At 48.5% G+C, this 24,807-nt stretch overlaps 10 protein-coding genes across 10 annotated transcripts; 8 read left to right on the top strand and 2 right to left on the bottom strand.

Moving 5' to 3' along the window:
* Positions 1-1,546: 1,546 nt before the first annotated feature.
* Positions 1,547-4,646, top strand: N7447_006096 (Chitin synthase; the record flags this gene model as incomplete). Its single annotated transcript, XM_057230358.1, has 6 exons — positions 1,547-2,168; positions 2,221-2,582; positions 2,680-3,526; positions 3,580-3,763; positions 3,819-4,461; positions 4,509-4,646. 6 exons carry the CDS (start codon positions 1,547-1,549, stop codon positions 4,644-4,646), a joined length of 2,796 nt encoding a protein of 931 aa, XP_057085448.1.
* An 850-nt stretch (positions 4,647-5,496) lies between these two features.
* N7447_006097 (putative 3-hydroxyacyl-CoA dehydrogenase) lies at positions 5,497-6,662 on the top strand (the record flags this gene model as incomplete). The annotated part of the gene is made up of 3 exons (XM_057230359.1): positions 5,497-5,560; positions 5,611-5,930; positions 6,018-6,662. 3 exons carry the CDS (start codon positions 5,497-5,499, stop codon positions 6,660-6,662), a joined length of 1,029 nt encoding a protein of 342 aa, XP_057085449.1.
* Positions 6,663-7,110: 448 nt separating this feature from the next.
* On the bottom strand, positions 7,111-8,907 carry N7447_006098 (MFS transporter; the record flags this gene model as incomplete). The annotated part of the gene is made up of 1 exon (XM_057230360.1): positions 7,111-8,907. One exon carries the CDS (start codon positions 8,905-8,907, stop codon positions 7,111-7,113), a length of 1,797 nt encoding a protein of 598 aa, XP_057085450.1.
* Positions 8,908-9,388: 481 nt separating this feature from the next.
* On the bottom strand, positions 9,389-10,366 carry N7447_006099 (dihydrodipicolinate synthase family protein; the record flags this gene model as incomplete). The annotated part of the gene is made up of 1 exon (XM_057230361.1): positions 9,389-10,366. The coding sequence occupies one exon, from the start codon at positions 10,364-10,366 to the stop codon at positions 9,389-9,391; it is 978 nt and encodes a 325-aa protein (XP_057085451.1).
* A 527-nt stretch (positions 10,367-10,893) lies between these two features.
* Positions 10,894-12,381, top strand: N7447_006100 (Aspartate aminotransferase; the record flags this gene model as incomplete). Its single annotated transcript, XM_057230362.1, has 5 exons — positions 10,894-11,214; positions 11,281-11,761; positions 11,821-12,063; positions 12,118-12,207; positions 12,266-12,381. 5 exons carry the CDS (start codon positions 10,894-10,896, stop codon positions 12,379-12,381), a joined length of 1,251 nt encoding a protein of 416 aa, XP_057085452.1.
* Positions 12,382-12,598: 217 nt separating this feature from the next.
* N7447_006101 (uncharacterized protein) lies at positions 12,599-12,796 on the top strand (the record flags this gene model as incomplete). Its single annotated transcript, XM_057230363.1, has 1 exon — positions 12,599-12,796. One exon carries the CDS (start codon positions 12,599-12,601, stop codon positions 12,794-12,796), a length of 198 nt encoding a protein of 65 aa, XP_057085453.1.
* Positions 12,797-14,540: 1,744 nt separating this feature from the next.
* Positions 14,541-16,071, top strand: N7447_006102 (putative amino acid transporter; the record flags this gene model as incomplete). Its single annotated transcript, XM_057230364.1, has 2 exons — positions 14,541-15,959; positions 16,012-16,071. The coding sequence occupies 2 exons, from the start codon at positions 14,541-14,543 to the stop codon at positions 16,069-16,071; spliced, it is 1,479 nt and encodes a 492-aa protein (XP_057085454.1).
* Positions 16,072-16,994: 923 nt separating this feature from the next.
* On the top strand, positions 16,995-17,597 carry aspf34 (cell wall protein PhiA; the record flags this gene model as incomplete). The annotated part of the gene is made up of 2 exons (XM_057230365.1): positions 16,995-17,286; positions 17,341-17,597. 2 exons carry the CDS (start codon positions 16,995-16,997, stop codon positions 17,595-17,597), a joined length of 549 nt encoding a protein of 182 aa, XP_057085455.1.
* A 1,123-nt stretch (positions 17,598-18,720) lies between these two features.
* Positions 18,721-20,182, top strand: N7447_006104 (glycoside hydrolase family 76 protein; the record flags this gene model as incomplete). The annotated part of the gene is made up of 3 exons (XM_057230366.1): positions 18,721-18,802; positions 18,858-19,552; positions 19,607-20,182. The coding sequence occupies 3 exons, from the start codon at positions 18,721-18,723 to the stop codon at positions 20,180-20,182; spliced, it is 1,353 nt and encodes a 450-aa protein (XP_057085456.1).
* Positions 20,183-20,777: 595 nt separating this feature from the next.
* On the top strand, positions 20,778-24,360 carry tcsB (putative sensor histidine kinase/response regulator TcsB/Sln1; the record flags this gene model as incomplete). The annotated part of the gene is made up of 7 exons (XM_057230367.1): positions 20,778-20,861; positions 20,910-20,944; positions 20,993-21,562; positions 21,621-23,861; positions 23,917-24,040; positions 24,092-24,231; positions 24,282-24,360. The coding sequence occupies 7 exons, from the start codon at positions 20,778-20,780 to the stop codon at positions 24,358-24,360; spliced, it is 3,273 nt and encodes a 1,090-aa protein (XP_057085457.1).
* Between the last annotated feature and the right edge of the window lie 447 nt (positions 24,361-24,807).

A 24,807-nucleotide genomic window follows, 5' to 3' on the forward strand; every position in this document is an offset into this window, starting at 1 on the left:
GCCCCTCGACACCATGCTTGTCAGTCAAATTCTTGAGATACGATGTATGGGGGGTTCCATCTTCTTGAAGCTGCGCTCGCAATGAAGTCCGAGTATCGGGCGAGAGCCGAGAAGTCGAAGGATAGATAAATCAGAGGAACTCAATAATATAGAACACAATGTTGCCTGTACGAAAGAGAAACAATCAATTTGAAACAAAAACAGAAGATACTACAGAAGCGTGAAACTTATGGTGTGTGGAAATATATATTCTCGTTGGGAATTAGATATTTTCCACTTTTAAACTTTGTAAGCACATTTACTTTAAAGAGTTCAAATTTCTAAAAATAAATGATAAATGATATTCAAGACAGCTATATTTATAATTTTGTGTGCTGTACAATGTTGTACTTTGTACATGTACATAAGGGGCACAGTTTTGTACACGTATACGGCACGTGACTCGAGGACAACACATGACACACATTATATTTCGGACGGCATGTCTGTTGCTGTGGTAGCGCTATTCTATTTTTTCGATTTTTTTCCCCACATACCCAACTTATAACGATGGCTGGATAAGTGGAACCGCGTGGACCAGTCGCAGATTCAGAATTCAGCCCCCTGGAAGACGCGGCCGATCGTTTCCTGACGCCTTGTCGTCATGGGCACTCGCCACCCCCAGCCGCCATGCTGTGATTGCTTGGCAAAGAAGCCTCTGCAGGGCCTGTCCTTCCGAGCATGAAGTATAAACTCCGTACAGAGATTCAAGATCTGTCTCTCAGGGGGTGTTTCAGGTGGTAAAAGGGAGGCGTATATTAATTTGGGGGTGCCTGTGATGGGTCATAGAAGAGGTCTGTTGACCAATGTTATGGCGCATCGCGTCGTTGACCCGCAGCTTTTTACATGTTCGACGAGTTATGTCCGTCGCAGCAAGGCGCAGATCACAGAGACTCAAATTCGTACCCGCACAGCAGTACCTTGGATATCGAGAGAATTATGCTCAAGGGGAATATCATTCGATGGCTGGGTCCATGGTGGACACAGCCTCCAATGGTTATCCGACGCATACGCAGGGGAAATACGGTGGGCAATGCCCAATACATATGTATGTCCTGTCTCGGACGGGGGGCTCCTTGGTGGATCCTAGAAAGGGTGGATGACGAACGGCAATTGCTGATGGGCTGGGGTTCCACCTCAGTCGCCCTTTCACAGCCCGCATCGTTGGCACCTCCAATCAAATTCTGCACCAAAAATATCTCCTGGATAGTCGATGGCATCTGGAGTCTTTCTCTTACGCACATCTCTCTTTGAACGACGTTCGTTTAGATCCCATATTGTTTCTCACATAGCTTCGATCTGTGGTCAGATCGGCTGGAACATCTTGTTTCCAACATACCTCAAGAGATCATTGCGCTGTTGCGCTGTTATCACTGAGGCGTCGGATTGTACCTGGAATTGAAACTTCTCACTTCATATTTTGTTTTTAGATTCTTGAGATACCAACCCGCCGGCTAGATCTCGATTTTCTTTCCACCAGCGCCGGAGGACACGAGAACCACGCATTATGTCTTTTCCTCAGAGAGGCACATCGCCTCATTCGCCTCATTCCGGCAACTCTCATTCACCCCAGGCGAGCGAGTCTAGCCTGTATGGCCCACGAGAAGTGAGTGACATGCCACCCGACACGAAAAACAGAACACAACCATCAAGACAACAGTGGATGCTAACACAGTTCGTTCAACAGCAAGGGTACGGCTACGAGGAGAAACCCGAGAACATCGACAGCCATCAGTCTCTACTGTACCGTAATCAGCCCAGCCCATTCAACACTTCCTTCGATGACCCATATGCCTCGAGCGATTCCCTCCGTCGTTACACACTACATGATCCTGGAGTCACTGCTTTCCCCGATGGTCCATACCAGGAGTCTGCCGGAGGCATGAACCGTCGCTCGGGTATTCCGTCAGGGATTCAATCACCTATGTCTGAGACTCCGTCAGAAGCCTGGCAGAACCGACAGGCACCTGGATCAGGCCTGCGGCGGTATGCTACGCGAAAGATTAAGCTGGTCCAGGGCTCCGTCCTCAGTGTCGACTACCCGGTTCCAAGTGCCATTCAGAACGCGATTCAGAAGGAGTACCGGGAATCGGAGGAGGGATTCCCGGAAGAATTCACCCATCTGCGTTGTAAGTCTTCATGTGGAATATTGGCGATGCGACTGGAGCTAATCGCATATAGATACCGCGGCCACCTGTGACCCCGACGAGTTCACTCTACGTAACGGATACAACCTGCGACCGGCTATGTACAACCGACACACCGAGCTCCTGATTGCTATCACCTATTACAATGAAGATAAAGTTTTAACTGCGCGAACACTGCACGGTGTTATGCAGAATATTCGGGATATCGTCAATTTGAAGAAGTCGGAATTCTGGAACAAAGGTGGCCCGGCCTGGCAGAAGATCGTGTGCTCCTTGGTTTTTGACGGTATCGACCCTTGCGACAAAAATACTCTCGACTTGTTAGCCACAATTGGTATCTACCAAGATGGCATCATGAAGCGTTCCGTCGATGGTCGGGAAACCGTCGCACACATCGTGAGTTCCCACAGTCCTTTCGATTCGCCTTGGCGGAATATACCATCCGTCTATCCCGGTGTTTTATAGTCGACGAAAATACACTAACGCTACTTAGTTCGAATACACTACCCAACTCTCTGTCACTTCCAACCAACAATTGATTCGGCCCCAGGGCAACGAGTCGTCAAATCTTCCTCCTGTTCAGATGATTTTCTGTCTCAAGCAGAAGAACAGTAAGAAGATTAACTCTCACCGCTGGCTTTTCAACGGTTTCAGTCGAATTCTTAACCCCGAGGTTGTGATTCTTATTGATGCCGGAACTAAGCCGGGAAAGAAATCACTCCTTGCGTTGTGGGAGTCCTTCTACAACGATAAGAACTTGGGTGGATCTTGCGGCGAGATTCACGCAATGTTAGGGAAAGGTTGGAAGAACTTGATGAATCCCCTTGTCGCCGCACAGAACTTCGAGTACAAGATCTCCAACATTCTTGACAAACCGCTAGAGAGTGCCTTCGGGTACGTCAGTGTGTTACCCGGTGCCTTCTCCGCGTACCGCTACCGCGCTATTATGGGTCGCCCCTTGGAGCAGTACTTCCACGGTGATCATACTCTCTCTAAGCAGTTAGGCAAGAAGGGTATCGAAGGCATGAACATCTTCAAAAAGAACATGTTCCTTGCTGAGGATCGTATCTTGTGTTTCGAGCTTGTCGCAAAAGCTGGATTCAAATGGCATCTAACCTATGTCAAGGCGTCAAAGGGCGAGACCGATGTGCCAGAGGGTGCAGCCGAGTTTATCAGTCAACGGCGTCGTTGGTTGAACGGTTCGTTCGCTGCCAGTTTGTATGCAATGATGCATTTCGGACGAATCTATAAGAGCGGCCACAATATCCTACGGCTGTTCTTCCTCCATATCCAGATGACATACAACTTTATGGGTCTTGTCATGACATGGTTCTCTCTCGGTATGTCTCGATTTTTTTTTATTTGCTGAATCTTTTGACTAACCTATCCCTAGCCTCGTTCTGGCTGACTACTACTGTCATCATGGATCTTGTCGGAACCCCTAGTAGCGCCAACAAGGACAAGGGATGGCCCTTTGGTAACGAGGCCACGCCAATTGTGAACAACTTCCTGAAGTATGGATACATATTCTTCTTGATGCTGCAGTTCATCTTAGCGCTAGGAAATCGACCGAAGGGGTAAGTCCAAATTCGAAGCAATTACCCCATAGCGTCAATCTGACCTTTTAAACAGTTCGCGTCTCGCATACACGCTTTCGTTCGTCTACTTCAGTATCCTCCAAGTTTACATCATCATCCTATCGTTTTATCTTGTCAAGAACGCCTTTACTGGAGGCACCCTTGATTTCTCTATGGACGAAGGTGTTGGCCACTTTATCCAGTCTTTCTTCAGTTCTGCGGGAGCTGGTATCGTCTTGATCGCCTTGGTTTCGACCTATGGCATTTACTTCCTCGCAAGTTTCTTGTACATGGACCCCTGGCACATGTTCACGTCCTCCTGGGCATACTTTGCTGGCATGACCTGTTCGATCAATATCCTGATGGTCTACGCTTTCTGCAACTGGCATGACGTTTCCTGGGGCACCAAGGGATCGGACAAGGGTGATTCCCTTCCCGTCGCTGAGACGAAGAAGGATGACGCCAAGTCAAATTTCATCGAAGAAGTCGATAAGCCGCAGGCCGATATCGATAGTCAGTTTGAATCGACGGTCAAACGCGCGCTGGAGCCATATGTCGAGCCTGAAGACAATGATGAACCAAGCATGGACGATGGCTACAAGGCTTTCCGAACCAACCTGGTGTTGATTTGGATCTTCAGCAATCTGATCCTTGCATTGTGTATCACCAGTGAAGGAATTACCCGTCTCTGTCTCACGGTATGTATCTCTTAACCCCAGATTGTGGCACCCACTAACATGCACAGAACACTTCTACCATCCGTACCTCCAAGTACTTCGCCGCTATTCTGTGGACGACCGCCGGTCTGTCGATTTTCCGCTTCATTGGATCCCTCTGGTTCCTGGGCAAGTCTGGTATCTTATGCTGTGTCTCTCGCCGCTAGACATTTCTATGCATAGCCAGTTGTAAATATCCGTCGGCCTGCATTGGTATCTTCGGTGGTATTTTCGGTCTTTGGATAGAATTGAGATGTTTTCATGTATTCCCCTTTGCAATGGCATCTATGCTTTGGCATGTATATTGGAAAAATGGGTTGTGCTTGTACGATAGAATTAATGAATTGTGGAGTGTTCGTACTTATGTTTCTGCCGTTCCCGCATATATGCACCCCAGTTCCTACATCTATTCGACCCGGTTTTCCGAGAAGTGGAGCAAATACTACCTTCGAGCATCACTTCTCAACTGTGTCCAGGGGGATGGAAGGCAGAGAGGCCACGGACCACAGGAATCCGAGAGTACCCTGGCATAAGCCGGGGAAAGTCAATGCCAACGGTTAGTCTCGTTTTCTCCCGCGTCTGTGTGTTTTGGCTGCTTTGGCTTCGCCATTTTCAATCTGAACACCAGCGTCATTGGCTATCCTCCCCGCATCAGACCATATATAATTTCTTATATTACTGGTCTTCCCAATCAGCCCGGTTGTCTACGCAGTCGCTCATTTGCTTACGCAAAAGCCCCTGATGGACACAGCCTGGGCGTCCTTGGCCCCTCGGCTGAGTTACCCGTTATCCCCGTCCAGATGCCAGGGAAAAGGTGTTATCCAAACGGATTGGTTTCCCCTCACTATTCTGGCGCTGGGAATTTTGTACGATTTTTGTTTGACCCCTGTATCTGAACAGGCAGCAAATATAAAAGCCAGCTGATGGTCCGCAGTTGATTTCTTTTATCTGCAAATCCTACTTTACCCCACGATCATCTCCATTGATCCACCCAAATCTCCCCACCGATCTCCCCCAATGTCGCAGTATATCCCCAACATCCCCGCCAATTGCCTTGCCAAAAAGGTAGTGCTCATCACAGGTATGTCGACTTCGTTCGACTTCTCTATCATCTTATCTCATCTTATACAGGTGGTGCCAATGGCATTGGTGCGAGTCTGGTAACACAATGCTTGGAGCGTGGCGCCAATGTATGCATTGGTGACCTTGATAACATCTCCGGCGAGCGTCTACTGAAGCAATGGTGCGAAAAATTCCGCCCGGAGGAAGAAGATATGCCCCCGCGCGCCATTTTCCAGACCACCGATGTTACCGATTACCCATCGGTGCTGGCATTGTTTGATCTGGCCTTTAAGACCTATAAGCGTATCGATCATGTCGTCTCAGCGGCTGGTATCGTGGAAATAGGGAATTGGTTCGATACTTCACTTACACTGGAGACCGTTCGCCAGGTAAGCTGTCGCTAGCTGGACAACCCCGGTTGGCTGGGTCCGGCCCTTTTTCTTTTGGAAACATCTAACAATAAATCCCACCTCAAGACCCCAACCCACAAAGTCATGGATGTCAACCTCCTCGGTTCCATGTATGTTACCCGAATCGCCTCTGTCTACTTGCGCCATAACCGTGGATCCAACTGCGACCGGTCGATTCTCCTATTCTCATGTGTCTCCGGCTTCAAGGACAGCCCATCTCTCTTCATATATCAAGCCTCCAAGCACGGCGTCACTGGTCTCATGCGTTCCCTGAGAAACTACATCTCCTCTCCATACAAGCACTACCTTCGTATCAATACCGTCTGCCCTTGGGTAACCCAGACCGATAGCATCAAGAAAGTTGAGACACAGTGGCAGCAAGCCAATCTTCCCATCAATACCCCCGAGCAGGTTGCTACTGTGGCCACCGGCGTTTTGTCCGACCAATCTCTCAACGGCACATCCATGTTCATTGAAGGTGGCCGTGCTTGGGAAATCGAACAGAACATCGAGCGACTGGAGAGCGAATGGCTGGGCGAAGCGCCGTCCAAGGCGCTTGCTTTGGGCCAGAGCCTGCTTGATGATGGTTCTATCTGGACTGCGCCGGAGCGACCCCGGAAAAAGAGCACTATTTCTGTTGGAGTGCCGCCGGGAGTACCTCTTGATAAAATCAATGCCCTCGCTAACGGTGTGGCCAATGGCGTGCACTAAAATGGGGTTGTTGCAGTTCATTGTTGTTTGCTCGTGAAATGTGAGATACCACATTGGACACAATCGAGACAAGATACTAGGGATGGAGTATTACGGTTGACGAATGATGACTTTGCTGTTTATATTTTCATATATATAGTTCGAATAAAATCGTGCCTTTTGTCTATGATGTTCAAACTTACTTAGGACAACGATTTTCATACTGATGGAGTAAGAGCTCAAGAATTAATTGAATAAAACAAGATCAAGAGATCTTGAAGTGCAATTATAATTAGTAGTCAACGCGATCTATGGTATATGGAACTTGACAAAAAAAAAAGCAAAAGACAAAGTAATGCAACATGAATATCAGAAAGCGTGAAGTCCAAAAGACTGGACCTTTCCCTCTTGGTATGTCCAGATGTCTCCCAACCCGTCCATGTTCCTCTTCTATAATCGATGGATTAGATTATTTGAACGATTCCCGTGTGTGCACGCGGTCAATATTATAAGGGTTGGCCTCGTAAGTGGGCACGCGATGAATGGGATGTGTGGCGTTGGTAGAGGTGCGCGAAAGAGTTTGATGAATCGAGTTGACATCCGTGGAGGTTTCCTTGATGTCAGGGAGCGGTGCGACTTCATCGTCCGATGTGGACGGACGTTTCTCCGGCTCGGTCTCGCCAGGCTGCTCATTGGCCTTTTGGAGGCCGCGAAGAAGATTTTGAACAAAGGCCTCGGACTGCGCAGCGTACTTGCAGTGGTTTCGAATGGACAATCCGTATTTATAGAGCAGGAAGGGGAAAGGCACGCATGCCAGAGCCAAGAAAGCCGGAATACAGGATGCCCAGTGGATTCCGAGATCTTGGTACATGTAGGTGGTGAACAGCGGGAACGCGAATCCGAACAACGACCGCAGCAACGTGTTGGCTGCCAAGACAGATGCGGCGAAGATGGTATACGCATCGATCAGGTAGTTGAAGACACTTAGGAAGACGAGCAACATTCCGAAGCCGAATGGAACTCCGGCAGCGACGCTTGCCAGCCAGTGGACGGATGGATCGTTGGTCCATGCGAACCAGAAGAGTCCGATAGGGAGGGCAATGGAGGCCACCATGCAGGGCGGAAGGCGGGATTCTGGGGGCGCATAACCGCCATTCTTCTCGAGGAGTTTGGCGTAGCGCTTGTTTTCAGGGATTGAATATGCAACCGCACCAAGCATACCAATCATGACACCGATGAAAGCTAAACCACCGATACCTTGGCTCCATCCACGATGGACCTGATATACAATCGGGAAGGCACCGAAAAGCATGTAGAGGGTTCCGTAGATGATAGCGAGGTAGATGGAGAGTAGCAAGACGATAGGTTCTTGGAAAAGAAGGATCATAGGTCGCGAGAGTGAGGTTTTCAAAGCGGCTTTCAAAGTGAGACGACCCTGATCGATATCCAACTTGCTGCAGTAGACCTTGCCTGTAAGTTTGGACAGAGTGTTTGCACGCTGGCGAAGAAGCACGGGGCCATAGGTCTCAGGCTTCAATGCGGCTCCCAAGACCCACATAACAGCACAGAGGATACCCAAGAGACCCATCACCCACTTCCAGCCTCCGCTAGACTCACCCAGGAAGCCACCAGCGATGGGCCCAATGACAGGTCCTAGGAATGGAGCCAACGCAAAGGCCGACAGGGCCAATCCACGTTCGCGAGCCATGAACATGTCGGCGATAACACCGCCCGAGTTGGTAAGGGGCGATGAACCGAAAGCGCCAGACAAGAATCGGAAGATCAGCATGGTCTCGATGTTTGTCGCGCCCGTGCAGGCGGCACAGAAGATGGTCAGGCCGCAGTAGGTGGTGACGAAGACGATCTGGCGACCGAACAGTTCACTCATTGGGGCCCAGATCAGAGGACCCAAGGCAAAGCCCAGGACATAGAGGGATACTCCCAAGGTGGCAACCTCGGTGGTGACGCCAAATTCTTGTCTAATTTGAAGAAGACCGCCGGTATAGGCGGAGGAGACCAGAGCCACGACCAAGGTCTCGAGAGCGGCGACCATGGTGATGAACCATTTCATCGAAGTTCTTAACTCGAGAGGGTTTCGAAAGTCTTTGGGCATCCATTGCACGACATAAGGATCTTCTTCGGTTCCTGAACCATCGCAAGGGTAGTCAGCAACCTCTTGGGTGATAGCACCGGGGTTGATCACGAGTCGCCAGAATGGGATAGAGGTTGGCAGCTGCAAGGCGTTAGCCGTCTCGGAACCCTCCATAGTGTTGATCTTGCGATCTGCGTTGGGATGTGAAGGTAGAGAGTTTAAAAATTTTCTTGGCCTACGAGTTTTATTTCTAAATAATAAACGATTTATCGAAAAAAAAAAAACACCATCGGAGAGATTGCTGCATTTAGTTATAGTGGGGGCTGTAGAATAATAATCAGTTGTATATTTCGACTCCATAAGATAAAGAAAAAGAGACGAAAATATAGACGACGACGTGTGATTGGCTTCGATGGCTTCGAGAACTCGAACATCTCCACTTTAGGCCCAGCCCGATCAGTAATCAAAAGATTTCTTTTCTTTTAAGCCGAGGTTCATCTCTTTTATACGGATTTAGGGTATCTTCTTTATGCAAAATGCATAACCTATGTCTATATGGGATTATCTGAGTTATAGCCTATGTAGTGCGATAGAGCTGGGAGTACTGGAATGGATAAAAGGGGGCCTATTAAATGCTGATCTTCTATCTAGCTTATCACAGACTCTTCTCAATCTCAGAAACTGCAGCCATCACCTCTCGAACCGCAACTTTAGCCCCCTCTCCCACCTCTTCGTAAGGGTGTCGAGGAGCCAAGTTACCAGCAGCATCCTGGATCCCTGCCAACTTAGCAGAGTAGCAAGCCACCGCATGCTTCGTGGACGCAATACCACTTTTAATAGCACTTTCCGCTAGCGCCGCCTTCCTTTGCAGCACTACAGCCTCCTCAATCTGACCCTTCTGATACAAAGCATAGATTCGCGCCGTCACTTTAGGAAAGACATTCGCGAAAGCGGCAATACACCCAACGCTCCCTGCAGCCAGCCCACCAATCAGGAAATCAGACTGTCCACCGAAAGTGGCAAACTCCTCGGGCGCAAATGCTGCAGCCAGCCGGGTGATCTTCCCCACAGATCCACAGGTCAATTTGACTCCTACCACGTTGGATCGTCCGCTAGCCGCGGACTCGCGTGTGATCGCGGTAATAGTATCGGAGTCCATGTCTACCCCGTTGCACACACCGGGGAAATTGTATATCAGGACTGGAAGAGGGGCCTTGGCTGCGACTTCGGAGAAGAAGCGCTTCACCACGTTCATGTTGGTGGCTTTGCCAAAGTAGGCGGGAGGGAGGACGAGGAGGTAGTTGGCGCCGGCGTCGGCGGCATCCTGGGCGAGTTGGAGGGTTTGCTTGGTTGAGTGGGCGCCCACACCGGCCATGAGTGGGAAATCGGGTCCAACGGCGGCGCGGGCAGTTGAGATGAGCTGGGATCGCTCTTCGCGGGTGAGGAGGAAGGCCTCTGAGTTGGTGCCCAAGATCACTAGACCTGCTAGACCGGTTGTTGATAGGTAGGCAAAGTACTTGTATTGGGAGTCGAGGTCGAGTGTGTCGGTGTCATGGTGGAAAAAGGTGACTGCGGGGCACCAGACTCCTGACGAAGGGACATGGGGTTGAGGAGAAACGGCGAGGGAACCCATTGTAGAGGTTGTAGAAGTATGTATCGAAAGTACTGAGTGGTTGAGTCGGTACAAGTGTCAGTAGTTCTAGTCCCAGTACAACTCTTATAAGATATCCAGATCTGATGAGGTATTCTCCTCTCGGGACAAAATGAGGGGCAAACGGTCATATCTCCGATCAATTTAAGCTATTTGGCCGCTGTTTTGACGTTTGAACTGCCAATGTCGGATGTCGACACCGACGAAGCCAATCTCGTACATAGATCACCAACCTAAAAGAGCCCACTTTTCGGGTCCTCCACCCGATCAGCGAATTAGCAGTCTTTGTATCTAGTTTGTTTAACCGGCCCCATCTCCGACCGATATATATTTCCTTAAATGGGTTAGTGAATGCGGAGGGGTGTATTTGGGTGACTCGGCCTGGAACCCGAGTATGATATCACTTCAAGGATGACTCCTGTCGACATACAGCTTCCTTTAATACTAAATAGCCCAGATTGACCATGCAGTCTCTCCGTCGCAGTCCTAAATTGAACCGATTTTACACGATGACCTCTGAAACCAGCGCTCGGAACGTTACTACTCAGTCCTGGTTTGACCAGGCTCGTTTCATCCCACCCGATGCAATCTTTGCGTTGACTGCTCAGTATGTAGCAGATCAATCTCCCAAGAAAGTCAACTTGGGCCAGGGGACGTACCGTGACGAGCACGGGAACCCGTGGGTTCTCCCCTCGGTCCGCGAGAGTCGGAAGTTGCTAGCACAGGAGTTGAATCACGAATATCTCCCTATTGTTGGTCTGGCAAATTTCCGCAAAGAGGCTGCAAAGTTAGCACTAGGCTCAGAGCTGTTTCAAAGGCAACAGGATAAAGTACTGGCAACTCCAACTCCGATGCCACAGCATTGAATCTTTAAAAGCTGATTAGTGTATAAATAGCTGGCGACTTGCCAAAGTCTCTCCGGCACTGGAGCACTACACTTGGCTGGACTGTTGCTAAGAGCTTGCAAGACGCCTCTTCCCAAAGTATACATACCTGAGCCGACATGGTCGAACCACCATCAGGTGTTTTCGTCACTTGGGTTCCAGTGTGAATTTTTCAGATACTACAACCCGGAGATAAAAGATTTGGATATTGATTCTTATTATTCGGCATTGAAATCGGCCGAGCCCGGGTCTGTCTTCATCATCCATACATGTGCTCACAACCCAACAGGCTGTGATCCGAGCAAAGAGCAATGGCGAGAACTTGCGCGCCTCTTTAAAGAGAGACAGCTGTTCCCACTTTTTGACACTGCCTATTTAGGCTTCAATTCCGGCAATGTTGATAACGATGCCTTTGCCATTCGATTATTCATCGAGGAGATGAATTTGGAAGCTGGAGTTTGTCTGTCGTTTGCGAAAAACATGGGTCTCTATGGTATATATTCGTGCCATGGTCAGTTCATGGTCGGAATAGCAGTTAACAATATTTGATAGGGGAACGAGTCGGCTGCTTTTTATTAGCAACCAGCACCGAAGAAGCGGCCGTAAAGACCCAATCGATGCTTGAAATGCTTCAGCGTTCTGAAGTTTCGAACCCCCCGGCCTATGGTGCGAAAATTGCGAGCACCATATTAGCCGATGCCACCCTTCGGGGGGCTTGGCATGATGATCTGATCACCATGAGCGGCCGAATTCGCTCGATGAGGACGGCATTGTACGATAGCTTGGTGGCCTCCGGTAAGCATTGTGTCTCCAACGTATGCGATCAATGACTTTTATTAACATGAGTAGGCGCACCTGGAACTTGGGACCACCTGATCCGCCAGTCTGGAATGTTTGGATTCCTGGGACTATCTCCAAGCGTTGTGCTAAAGCTTCGCGGTTCGTTCTAGCCTTGGAATTGATCTTTTGGTGACATACTGACATTTGGCGATCTCAGAGAAATATCATATCTACATGGCGGACAACTCTCGTATATCAATTGCTGGGCTCAACAAACAGAACGTCGATTACGTCGGACAGTCAATTACTGACTGCTTGAAGCAAGAATGCTAGTCGAGGCCCGTTAGAGAATTGACAGTGAAAGTTTAGTGTTCAGAGTCAATTGCCCAGTGGCTGTGCTACAGCAGTGAAGGCAGGAAAGCAGTGACGATGAGTTATGTTGTATGCATAGAATCAAGAAACACGAGACAGTGGATGTTTATCCTGAATTCTTATTTGTGTAGATACGCCAATTGACGACATCTCTTTATATGGACCCTATTAGGGTGTCATGGATCCGGAGTTCTCCGACTCAAGAGACGGCCATCACCGCGGTGGAGCCTCGATGGCCTTGAAGATATGCAACGTTGGTGTTAACGACATGCTGTATTGTCTCTGGATTAATCGCGAAGTTTTCTGCCGTCATTACAATCCTCGACGCATTGAGCAAAGCTCAGAGATGAAAGCCAAGCTGAAGCCTGTCGGATGATCTTCCAAGGAGAAGGGTAAGCTTCATTTGACAGAACGCATTCCACGAAAATCTGAACCGCACCATCGGGTGGGGAAGCAAAGCAATTTGAAAACGGAGCTAGAAGAATTTGGACCACTTTCGATAGACATTAATATCGCTTGTGAGATCCATCGCGGCTCAATTTCCCGTCTGTTGACCAGATTGTATTATGTCAGGAGAGCCGACCTCGGCACCCCCGAGGGTGAATGCGTTTGACGATTGTGACAATGGAGAACACAGATCTGCATTTCGCTATGCTGTGGATATGAGAGGGCGCCTGGGGAAGTCATCCCACTTCCATTGAGGCTGTATATTGCTCGAATACCGCGGTCGGAGTCTTTACCCCGTACTCGGTCATTGACACGGCTGCGGGGATGGAGCAATGGAAGGTCGCGAAATGTGGACGGGGAACTAGAAGGTACGACCTTCTATATGACGACAAGATCATCAGCGGAGATATACCACATACTGGACATGAAACAGATTCCCATTAAAATCATGGGGATGTGTATCGAGTTCGAGGATACCCGAGATGACCCGCTGCTTCCGGGTATCCCGGGGGGTCTTTCGCGGCATTATGTTAGCGGGGAACTAGCCTGGGGGCGTTAGCACCGATATAAGCAATGGTCATCAAAGAACATTGTAACCGAAAGTTGGGGGAATTACGTACAAAGGATATGTCGCCATAATATCCATGACCCGCCGACTTTGGGGGAGGATCTCCATTATCCTGTTTGAGTTCTAGATAAGCCGGCGAATCATGAGGTCAATATTTGCGGTATTTTCCCACGGCCCGCATGGCCACACCCGATAGCGTTGGTGGCGCTCTCCAGGTTTTAGGATATACCTCAAAAGGATCTGTTGCTATGGATTAAAAAAAAGGTAAAATAAGGCTAAATGATTAGCTTGCATAGTATACGAGAATACCCGCATTATCTGAACTTTGTATTCCGTAAGGAGGTGGGACAATGTACCATGTGCTGATGTGATATTACCCCCTTATTGACCGGTGAGGTCTGTTTGCAGCAGTCACGTGAACCAGCCCCAAATCTTATCGGCCGCCCAGACGGGCGAGTCTGCGCCTAGCCAACCCCCCCGAGTCTTTCATTGGCAATTCGGCTCTCGGGATCTACTGTGGCGTGATTAAGAAAACCTCTATCATTCCTGCCGTTGATGATTTCTATACTCTATTCTACTATACAATTACCGCTTTATTTCTCCCCGCAATCAGTAACGCGGGGATATAGTTTAAGTGCCTTGTCAAAGCGTAGTGTGGCACTCAAGTGGTCCCCAAGTGGCCCTTTACTACGCCTACACCAATGCTGAGTTTCTTTTACCTAACTGTTCCGAACCTTCTTATCATACGACGGTAAGTAAACTGGGTCGAACGGGGCACCTGGGGCGTCGGACGGTACGTTTCGCCTAAAATTACATTGGTCCATCCAGTGAACATCCACTTCCATCCACTTCCACATATTCCCAATGGGGTCCCTACCCTGTTTCCGGTGAGCTCGTTGGATAGCCGATCAGTGTAAGTGGATCAGCGTCGTACTCCACGTGTTGAACCAGCCAAGTAACGCTCATCAAATCTCGTTAGTCATGGAAATCCTGCTTTGCCTCCCGATAGTGCCGCATTCGATGTGCGCGAAATTTGCCTTCTTATACACCCTTTCCCTCCCCTTCCTATCCGGCCAGACCAGCCTCCCCTTCCACCACCACCATCATGGGCTTCGAAGATATTTCCAACGACCATGACGCTGACAAGGTGATGGGAGCGGACGGCGAGAAGACCGCATATGACACCGACAAGGTGATGGGAGCAAACGGCGAGAAGACCGCATATGCTCCCCCTCCACCATTCGAGGGGGACATGGTCGGGGAGATGAGTGAGGCTGAGAGGAATGTCTACGACCACGGCATCAAGAAGTTCAACCGTCTCGGCTGGAAGCGACTCACTATCGTCCTCATTGTCGAGGCCATTGCACTCGGCAGTCTGTCGATCCCTTCCACATTTGCGGTACTTGGCATGGTCCCCGGTGTGATCTGCTGTGTCGGCATCGGTTTCATCGCCATCTATACCAGTTACATTGTTGGAATGGTGAAATTGGCCTTCCCCGAGGTTGCCAATTATGCCGATGCGGGTCGGTTGATGGGTCGTCGGTTAGGGTGTGGCCGCTTTGGATATGAGCTAGTCAATGCGATGCTCGGTCTCCAATTAATCTTCCTCACGGCTTCGCACTGTCTGACAGGAACCATCGCATTCCTCGACATCACCAAAGCCGGTATCTGCTCGATCATCTTTGCGGTGGTTTCTGCCATCATCCTGCTCTTGCTCGCTATCCCGCCCAGTTTCACCGAGGTGGCCATTCTGGGCTATGTTGATTTTGCATCCATCATCATTGCCATTGGAATCACCATTATCGGTACCGGTGTGCAAGCGACGAACTCGCCCGGTGGACTCTCCGCAGTCCCATGGTCTGCGTGGCCCAAGGATAACATCAGTTTCACCGAAGCCTTCATCGCTGTGACGAACATCATTTTCGCTTACAGCTTCGCCATGTGCCAGTTCTCTTTCATGGACGAAATGCACACTCCTCGGGACTTCATCAAGTCGATCTGGACGCTGGGTATCACCGAGATCTTTATCTACACGATTACTGGTGCTCTGATCTACGCCTTTGTTGGCCAGGATGTGTCCAGCCCTGCACTTACCTCTGCCGGAACTACCCTCAGCCGCGTTGCGTACGGTGTTGCTCTCCCTGTGATCTTCATCAGTGGTTCGATCAATACCGTTGTCTTTGGGCGTGTGGTGCACGGTCGCATCTTCAAGAACTCCCCCATCCGCTTCATCAACACCAAGATGGGATGGCTGACGTGGCTGGCTGTGATCACTGCCGCCACCGTTGTGGCATTCATTATTGCCGAGGTGATTCCTTTCTTTAACGACTTGCTTTCGATCTCTTCTGCTCTTTTCATCTCCGGTTTCACCTTCTACTTCCCTGCCATGATGTGGTTCATGCTCCTTCGGAAAGGCAGTTGGAGAGAGAACAGGAACTTGCTCAAGGGAGCCATCAACATATTGATTTTCGTGATTGGTATGGTGGTACTTGTCGGAGGAACCTATTCCAGCATTGACGACATTGTAAGTTTTTCCATGATACTCTTGACCGGAATTGCGCTAACTCACTCAACAGATGATCAAGTACGAAAAAGGAGAAGTTGGTGGTGTCTTCTCGTGCGCTGCTCCCGAGTAAGGCAAATCACTTTCTTGTTATTAGCACATCTCAATATGGGTATGAGCATGCTCAAGCTAGCGCTTGTACAGAAATTCTCTCAACCCTGGTTTGGTTCGAGACGGGAAATTCATTTCTAGGCGTTGCATCTTCATGATTCATGGAGCAAGCGAAATATGTAGATATATTATAATGTTATTCTTCAATACTCATAAGCCATATTATTCCTAACAATATAACACTTAGAATTCTCAACTACTACCTGCAGCCTTGAAGTGGAATGAAAGGAATTCGCCCTAAACTAGTGCGAACGGCGAGCCACTCCAGTGCTATTCTTAGTTCGACACGTGACTTGCCACCTGAAATGCCCGAAGGGAGTCAAACAACCGGTCTGCACAGTACTCTATTATTACATGGGTTTCTCCGGTGCAGAAAGGCATTAGACCCTAATTGGCCTTGATTCGGATCTCGTGGGTATAAATCGGAGAAACATGAAAAAATGTGGAGAGCCATGAATTCCTTCAGGGTCTGCAAGGTATTTTTCTCAGGATATTCAATCTGAAAATTGAGGTTTTGAAAATAGTCGCGCTCTAAATACCAATAATGACTTGTGAAAGACTGTTCATTTCCAATAAATAAATCCGAATCTGTGATATTATGCCCCGTAATCCTTAAAGGGATGAGACATTGATTGAACCACGAGGAGGGATCGACAAGGCTGCCCCATAAAATAGTCATACTGGTGTCATTTTGCGGGATATCTACGCCGGAGACTTATATAGTTCTCGATAGGTGAGACATCAACCTCGGCGACGGGAGAGGCGCTCAAGTATAAAGAGGGAACCCATTTCACCATCTCAAGTCAATTCTAAACCATCATCAATCCTCTCAATTAAACCACTCTCATACTTTCTCAAATCTTCTCAGTCTCCCTATCCGCAAATATGCAGCTCAAGAACCTCGCCATCGCTGCCTCCGTCGGTGCCGTTGCCTCTGCCGCCCCTTCCACCCAGTCCAAGACCTTCGGCGTCGTCGCCATTCACTCCGGCAGTGCCGTTCAATACTCCGCCTTCAACGCCGCCAAGAGCAGCATCTTCGCCGGTCTCCCTAACCAGGGTGCCAGCTGCGCTCGTCCTGAGGAGCAGCAGGCTACCTTCTACATCCTCGACGGTGCTTTGTACCTCTATGATCAGTCTGCCACTCCCCAGGAGATCTATGTCGATCGTTCCGGCATGGGTATGTTACCTCTCACAATTGCCTTAGGTCCGCAAATAACTAATTCATATATAGGCCAGGGCAAGATAGGATACACCACTGGTGCCCAGCCCACCCCCAAAAACGCCGAGCGCGAGGGTTGGACCGAGAAGGATGGCCACCTCCAGTTCGCAGGAAACGATCTGATCGCTTGCCCCAACAGCATTGACGGTGCCTGGAGCATCTGGGCTTCTGCTGGTGTCTCCAACCCTGCTGGCAACTCCGACTGTGTCGGTATTGCTGCTCGTGTTGTTGAGACCTCCAAGCCCAATGGCTGCAGCTACACCCAGTAAATGTTACTATACGGTGTCGTTTTGTTGACTTGTTAGATGTCTATACTTTTTATATCGATTAGGCGTGACAAATGCAGGCAGTGGCCACGCCTCTTTGGTTTAATTGAAGCCACTTTTTCGCTGATCGATTTGCGGATATCCCACTACCTGACTGACATCGAAGAGTTAAATTTGTAGTGCTAGAAATATGTAATAATCTACGAATATGTGCCTTTCTATTCCAGTCATCTCTATTGTGAAATAAGCTTTCTTCGCGCCATCGTTTAACCTTGGCCACCCGTTGGAAGCGGGAGATCTAGTATATAAGAGGTAGTGATGTGCCGGCTTCGGCCGCCAATATATCCGGTCAATGGCTATTAACCGCCCATGCTAGGTGTCGGGCCGCACGAATCTAATGCAAAAGCTAGACCAATGCAAATCTTTGATTTTAAGTAACTACTTTTTTTATGGGATGCGCATATCAAAGGTACTTCGAAATCGGTATCCTTTAAACATGTTTCAATCACATAACAGTTATAGGAAGGTAGATTGATAACAAACCTAGGGCAATTAGCTAAGACTGTTATTGGGATTTGAAAGTAAGAAATGAAAAACTCCAATCAGAAGTGTATGATGCGAAATCTTTCCAATAGCTTTTATTCTAGACAGTTTTATTCCGGCATAGTCTTTAAACTACACGTACTATGTTACACAGGCTAGATCAACTTCACAAGATGTCTATTTAATATAAAAACAGTGATGTGGTCGAAACATATATATTCAAAGGATCCCGATGTTAAAGCACCTTTTGTGTGTCCTATAGAAATTGTAGTTACCTAAAATCCAAGAGTCGCATTAGACTTGTGCAGCTCTTGGCCTGCTTGGCCTTGGCCTGGTTCATACGTGAATCCAGAGGACATAAAATACAGATGAAACGAGATCTGGTCCTTTTCCCGGAAGATAATATTGAGCTATCGGTTTTTCTTACGTACGGAGTACATGTTACGAACTCTAAACGGGGCTAGTGCTGATTTCCTCTGAAAGGGGCTCAGCCCCGAGTTCCGATGGAACTTATACAAATGAAAATATAACATCCTCCTTTTGTTCATGTTTCATTTTAAGTTTGCCTTTTTGTGATCGCAGTATGTTCAACAATCTTCCGGCATTTGCTGTTGCCATCCTAGCAGGCTCTGCCGCGGCAATCGATCTCAAGATCAATGATGAGCGTAGGCTATTCTATTAATACATTGTTGGATTTGAGTATACCTGACATGCAAGCAGAATCTATCAAGAACGCGGCAGCCACTGCCGCCTTCAACACCATGTCAACCTATACTTCCAACATCACAGGAAATATTCCTGGTAAACTTGATGGGACATGGTGGCGGGGCGCTGTTTTGTTCCAGACAATGATCGAATATTGGTATTTTACCGGCGACTCTTCCAACAACAAGGCTGTGAGTCAAGGCATGTATTGGCAGCGTGGGGACAACAACTACTTCCCTTCCAACTACAGCCAATTTCTGGGTAACGACGACCAAGTGGCTTGGGGTCTCGCTGCTATGACTGCCGCAGAGCTGGAATACACCGAGGATCCCTCGAAGCCCTCGTGGTTGACATTAGCCGATGGTGTGTTTCAGTCCCAGATTGCGCGATGGGATACTGAGAGCTGCGATGGTGGCTTGCGCTGGCAAATCTTCCCGTACCAGGATGGATACGATATCAAGAATGCTATGAGCAACGGCGGACTGTTTCAGCTCTCCGCGCGTCTGGCCCGATACACCGAAAACCAGACCTACTCCGATTGGGCGGAGAAGATATGGGACTGGAGTGCTAGTGTTCCGATTTTGAACACCACCGAATGGACGATTGGCGATGTGGTAGATGTTAAATCCGATTGCAAGACATACCAAGATCTGCAGTGGACTTACAGCTACGGAGAATATATCAGTGGGGCGGCTTATATGTACAACCTGGTCAGTATCCAAGTCTGGATTGAAGATCGCGAGGATCGCTAACATAAAGAAAAGACAAATGGGGAAACATCTAAATGGAAATCAGGCCTCGATGGTCTTCTCAACACAAGCTTCCATAAGTTCTTCCCAGAGAAGTACGGTGGCAAGATCATGGTAGAGAGCAGCTGCGAGACCGTGAAAACTTGCAACCAGAACCAGGAGGTTTTCAAGGGACTTTTTGCGTCTGACCTTGCGGGTGTCACCCGTATGGCCCCTCATACCAAATCCGAGATCCTACAGAGATTGCAGGGGTCCGCCGTTGGAGCCGCCAAACAATGTTCAGGTGGTGACAATGGGACTGTTTGTGGCCAACAGTGGTACAAGGCGAAATGGGATGGCACTGCAGGTATGGAGGCACAATTGAGCGCTACCAGTGTCTTTACCTCCAACTTGGTTGCTTTTGAGCACATGAATCTAGCCACAAAGAATACATCGACCTCGACATCGACTACTCAAAACGCGTCCAGCACTCCTACTGAGACTCAAGGTGAAGCCACAAGCGGCACTAAGGATAACGGAGGCAATATCCCGAGAAGCCAGTTTGGATCTATTGGACTTGTGTTGTTGGTCTCTGTTTTAGTTCTATATTAGGACAAAGTCTGTAGAAATATACATCCATTAAGATATTTTGATGTCTCAAAAGAAGAAAAATATGACCAATCAGAAATGGAGGTTCGGCTGTCACATCCATCCAATCGCGTTGGAATTTGAAGGTCGGCAATTTTCACCTTCATCGTCAAATAAATACCAACTTCACACATTGTACAGGATAAAATAGGAGAAGTCGCATGCCAATTGTAAAATATCCCGGGCACGTCGCCACTCGATGCATCTAGTCCCCTCTAGACTGTTTGTGCCTTGCTTTTGACAGTTTTTACCTATTTGGGTCACTTTTTTGCCTGGTTGACAGTTTTCACTCCCCCATAATGTCCTACTCTCTTCCATCTCACCTAAGCATTATCACTTTGTTTCTTTATTTCTCTTAGAATCTGAAAAAAAATCGCAAAAAAAAAGCAAACACAACGAATACTTGAAGAACTCATGTAGGTGTGACAAGATAGGATCTTGGCACGGGCGTTGACTTTCACCAGGTATCTCGATTTCTCTACGCTTGAACTGTCCTTTGACCGTGATAGTTATCAGACAAACTTATCTATCTTACCCATTCTTGGTCTTATGTGATTGAATGAGGATTCCCATTGCTGTGCAGCTTGGGCTGCTGGTGTTGCTGACTGCGGTCTCGGGGGTCGCGGTTCTAGCTATCGCAACGGTAGGGAGTTCGAATCGCATGAATGAGAACCGCATCTGACTATTTCAGTGGTTTACCACCTATAATTTTGTTGTGGATGTCGAGTATGTGCTGCTTCCTAATCTGTTAACACACGTCTGAGATTTGAGTAGATCGAAGGGCCTCGAACTCGTTGCGACCACCAAGGCCAGTCAAATTGCTTCAAATTTGGATCTTCTAGAAACAACCTGCAAAACCATCGCCACACGAATCCTGATCCAATCAGCGTTGAAACGTTACTATGCGGGGAACACATCCGACGAGAACTGGACTAATTCCATAGCGGATGTTCAATCGGCCCTTGGTAGCCGAGGTTATTTGGACCTTTACCAGGCCATCATCTATTCAAAGAACGGCCATGGAGGAGCAAATGCTTTACTAAACCAGACCAGTGACACTGTTCCGGACATCACCCTTCCATACACGTACTCGAACGGGACTGCTGTGAAATTGGGAAATGATGGACTGGGCTACCCTCCTTCTCTGTACCCAAATCTGACTTACCATGGCGGGCCGAGCGCCAACGACTCAGCAACTGCTTATTCATTCCCCGATTATAAACTTGGACTAGACTCGGCAATGCTTCTTGGTCCATTGAAAGTCAACAACTCCTTCTCTCTCCTGTCATTGACCCTGCCTATTGTCAACAACACTTCAGATATAGAAATCTTGGGCTTCATAACGTGAGTAGCTTTTCTGAATGCGTAGGAAACACTGGAGACAAAACTAATTATCCCTCAGTATTGTTGCTAGTGCCGCAAATTTACAGAGTGTTGTTAGCTCGCGAGATGGGCTAGCACATACCGGCCAGATTCTCCTCATTGGACCCTCAAGACGAGCAAACACCTTCCTTTCTAGTGAGCAGCCTGCAACAGCCACATCTAGCGCTCGTGTTGCCGGTCTTAGTGGAGCGCATGTTCATTACGTGTTCGAGCCTACCCCTTTGCCCACCCAAATTAGCCGGCACAGTGGCATGTCGACCGATACGCCGTTTATCCTTTCTACATACCCGATGGCTCTACAAACCTTGTTACAATCATACATGAACGGAGGCAAAGCGATGAGTGATCTGTCATCTCGAAACGAACGAGGGGCGAGTGTTGCTGTGGGTGCAGTTCGTCCGCAAAGCACCCTCGTTCAATGGGTTCTTCTTGTAGAAGAGACTCACTCCGAGGCATTTGCACCAGTTGCCAGATTACGGAAGATTATTCTTGCATGTGTTTTTGGCACAGCGGGCGCCATAATCCTCTTGGTCCCTATCCTGACCCACTGGGCAGTTGCTCCTATCCGAAGATTGCGCGCAGCAGCCCAGAAATCCGTCGAGCCCGAGATTACACCACATCGCCCCACCTCGGAGCCACAACAGATTGGATTCGAAGCCGACCATGAACCGGGTGATTTAGTTGAAAGAATTGTGGAGCACATGAATGAGAAAAGCTCCCCTAGCACGTGGGCGAAACGCCTAAGGCGTCCCCTGGGGCGATTCAACAGTTCCACAACTATCGGCAATACAAGAACTCACCGAGACTTCCAGATACCGGGCAGAGTCAAAGAACGAAGACATTGTGTCACGGATGAGCTCACCGAGCTGACGAAAACTTACAACGAGATGTCAGATGAGCTCACTATTCAGTATAATCGGCTGGAAGAGCGAGTGGCTGAGCGCACTAGAGAGCTTGAGAAGGCCAAATTGGCCGCGGAAACCGCCAATGATAGCAAGACATTGTTTATCGCCAACATCTCTCATGAGCTCAAAACTCCCCTCAATGGAATCCTCGGCATGTGTGCCGTGTGTATGGGCGAGGAGGACCTGTCCCGGATCAAAAAATCACTTCAGGTGGTCTATCAGTCGGGCGATCTGCTTTTGCACCTCTTAAACGATCTGCTTACATTCAGTAAGAATCAAGTTGACCAGGCTATTCAGATCGAGGAGAAGGAGTTCAAGTTGTCGGATGTTCGAGCGCAACTGGCTATCATCTTCCAAAATCAAGTTAATGAGAAGCACATTGACTTCAGCGTCAGCTTTGTTTCGAGTGGAATGATGGAGCCAAGAGGCAGTTCATGTCGCGAAAACGGATTGGAACGGACCCATTCAGGGTTGGGTTTAACAAAGTCTGGCAGAATGGCAGATATGGTCCTTTGGGGTGACCAACATCGAATCCTCCAGGTACTGATCAACTTGGTCAGCAACAGTCTCAAATTCACACCCGAGAACGGGAAAGTAGAAGTTCGCATCCGCCTTGTGGAAGAGCCTTTGAGACTTGAAATCAATGGCCTGGCTCTGAATGAGACGCTTCGACGCAACTCACGAATCCGGTCCCAGACCGGCTCAAGTGTCAATTCGTCGACCCGAGGCACTGCCGATACGACCGAGGGTCAACCCAAAGGACAGCGAGTATCACAGTCCGATCTTCACCAGCTTAACTTCCAATTTGAAGTTCAAGATAACGGGCCAGGTATTCCTCCTCATCTCCACCGGCGTATCTTTGATCCTTTCGTTCAGGGTGACCTAGGATTGAATCGGAAATACGGTGGAACTGGTTTGGGTCTCAGCATCTGTGCTCAGTTATCCCGCATTATGGGAGGTGACATTCTGTTAGATAGCGAAGAAGGAAAAGGGTCTCTTTTCACTCTGAGAATCCCCTTGGGGTATGTCAAAGAAGTGCCCCCAAGCACACATGCTTCAAGCGTCCCAGGATCGCGGACTCCAAGTGTCCTGTCCCTGGAAGACTTCTCCCACGCCGCGCGAACACCCTCAAACCATGGATCAGTGAGGAACGAACCCCTTGCGCCTGGATTCGAGAAGTCAGAAATTCAACCACGCTTAGTTGGATTGAGTCAACCATTCTTCACGCCGACAGTTCCATCATCTCCTGCATCAGCACCCAGCAATTTGTCATCCAATAAAAACTCATCCGATACGAAACGGATCCGTGTATTGGTTGCTGAAGATAACACTGTCAACCAGGAAGTTGTCCGACGGTGCGTGCTGATAAAACCTTCCGTGAGATATTTCAAATGCTGACTTAGATACTAGGATGCTTGCGCTGGAGGAGGTCTATGATGTGACAATTGTCAAAGACGGTCAAGAGGCATATGACACTGTCAAATCAAATATGGAGAAGGGAGATGTGTTTGATCTAATCTTCATGGACATCCAAGTAAGAAGAATTTTCTTTCTCGCACAGTTATGAAAACACTAACCAATGCAGATGCCGATCCTCGATGGCCTCGAGAGCACCCGACTTATACGACAGATGGGCTATTCTGCGCCCATTGTCGCATTAAGTGCCTTTGCAGAAGAAAGCAACATCAAGGACTGCATGGATTGCGGAATGGATATGTTCATAAGGTTAGTTGGTGCCAACAAGCAGGACCTCGATCTGTCACTAACGAAAGCAGTAAACCCATTCGAAGACCTGCGTTGAAGCAAGTCCTCAGCAAATTTTCCACCATCATTGAGGAAACTGAAGGCTCCTGAAAATAATATGTCGTCTATAAAATATACGGAATCCAGATGATGTAACTTGCAGCCAACTAAATGTCCATTCAAGAGACATATATAATCATATATAATCAAGATTATCTAGGCATCCTAAAGGGCTCTCATGCACTAAGCAGCCTTGCCCAGCACTTGTGTGACTCGTATAGATATCCCAATATTCAACCTTGAAGAGACTTAGTATCAACCATGATACGCTTGAGGGACTTGGTAAGGAGCAGCAAATTAAGGATAGAATCTGCGATGTATCCTTGTCCACAGAAATCTGTAACGTTCAATCATTCCAAGGCAAATCGTTTTGCCACGGTATTGTGCAAAGTAAAGAAAGGCTATTTTGCAGCCATCGAGATGCCGAACGAGGCCCATCTGTGAGGTAGGCGCATAATACGATGGAAAAAGGCAATCGGCAATGGCCTTGCAAAAATT

Source organism: Penicillium robsamsonii (assembly GCF_028829455.1).
Source record: "Penicillium robsamsonii strain IBT 29466 chromosome Unknown utg000003l_segment0_segment0, whole genome shotgun sequence".
In the NCBI taxonomy this organism is placed as follows: domain Eukaryota; kingdom Fungi; phylum Ascomycota; class Eurotiomycetes; order Eurotiales; family Aspergillaceae; genus Penicillium; species Penicillium robsamsonii.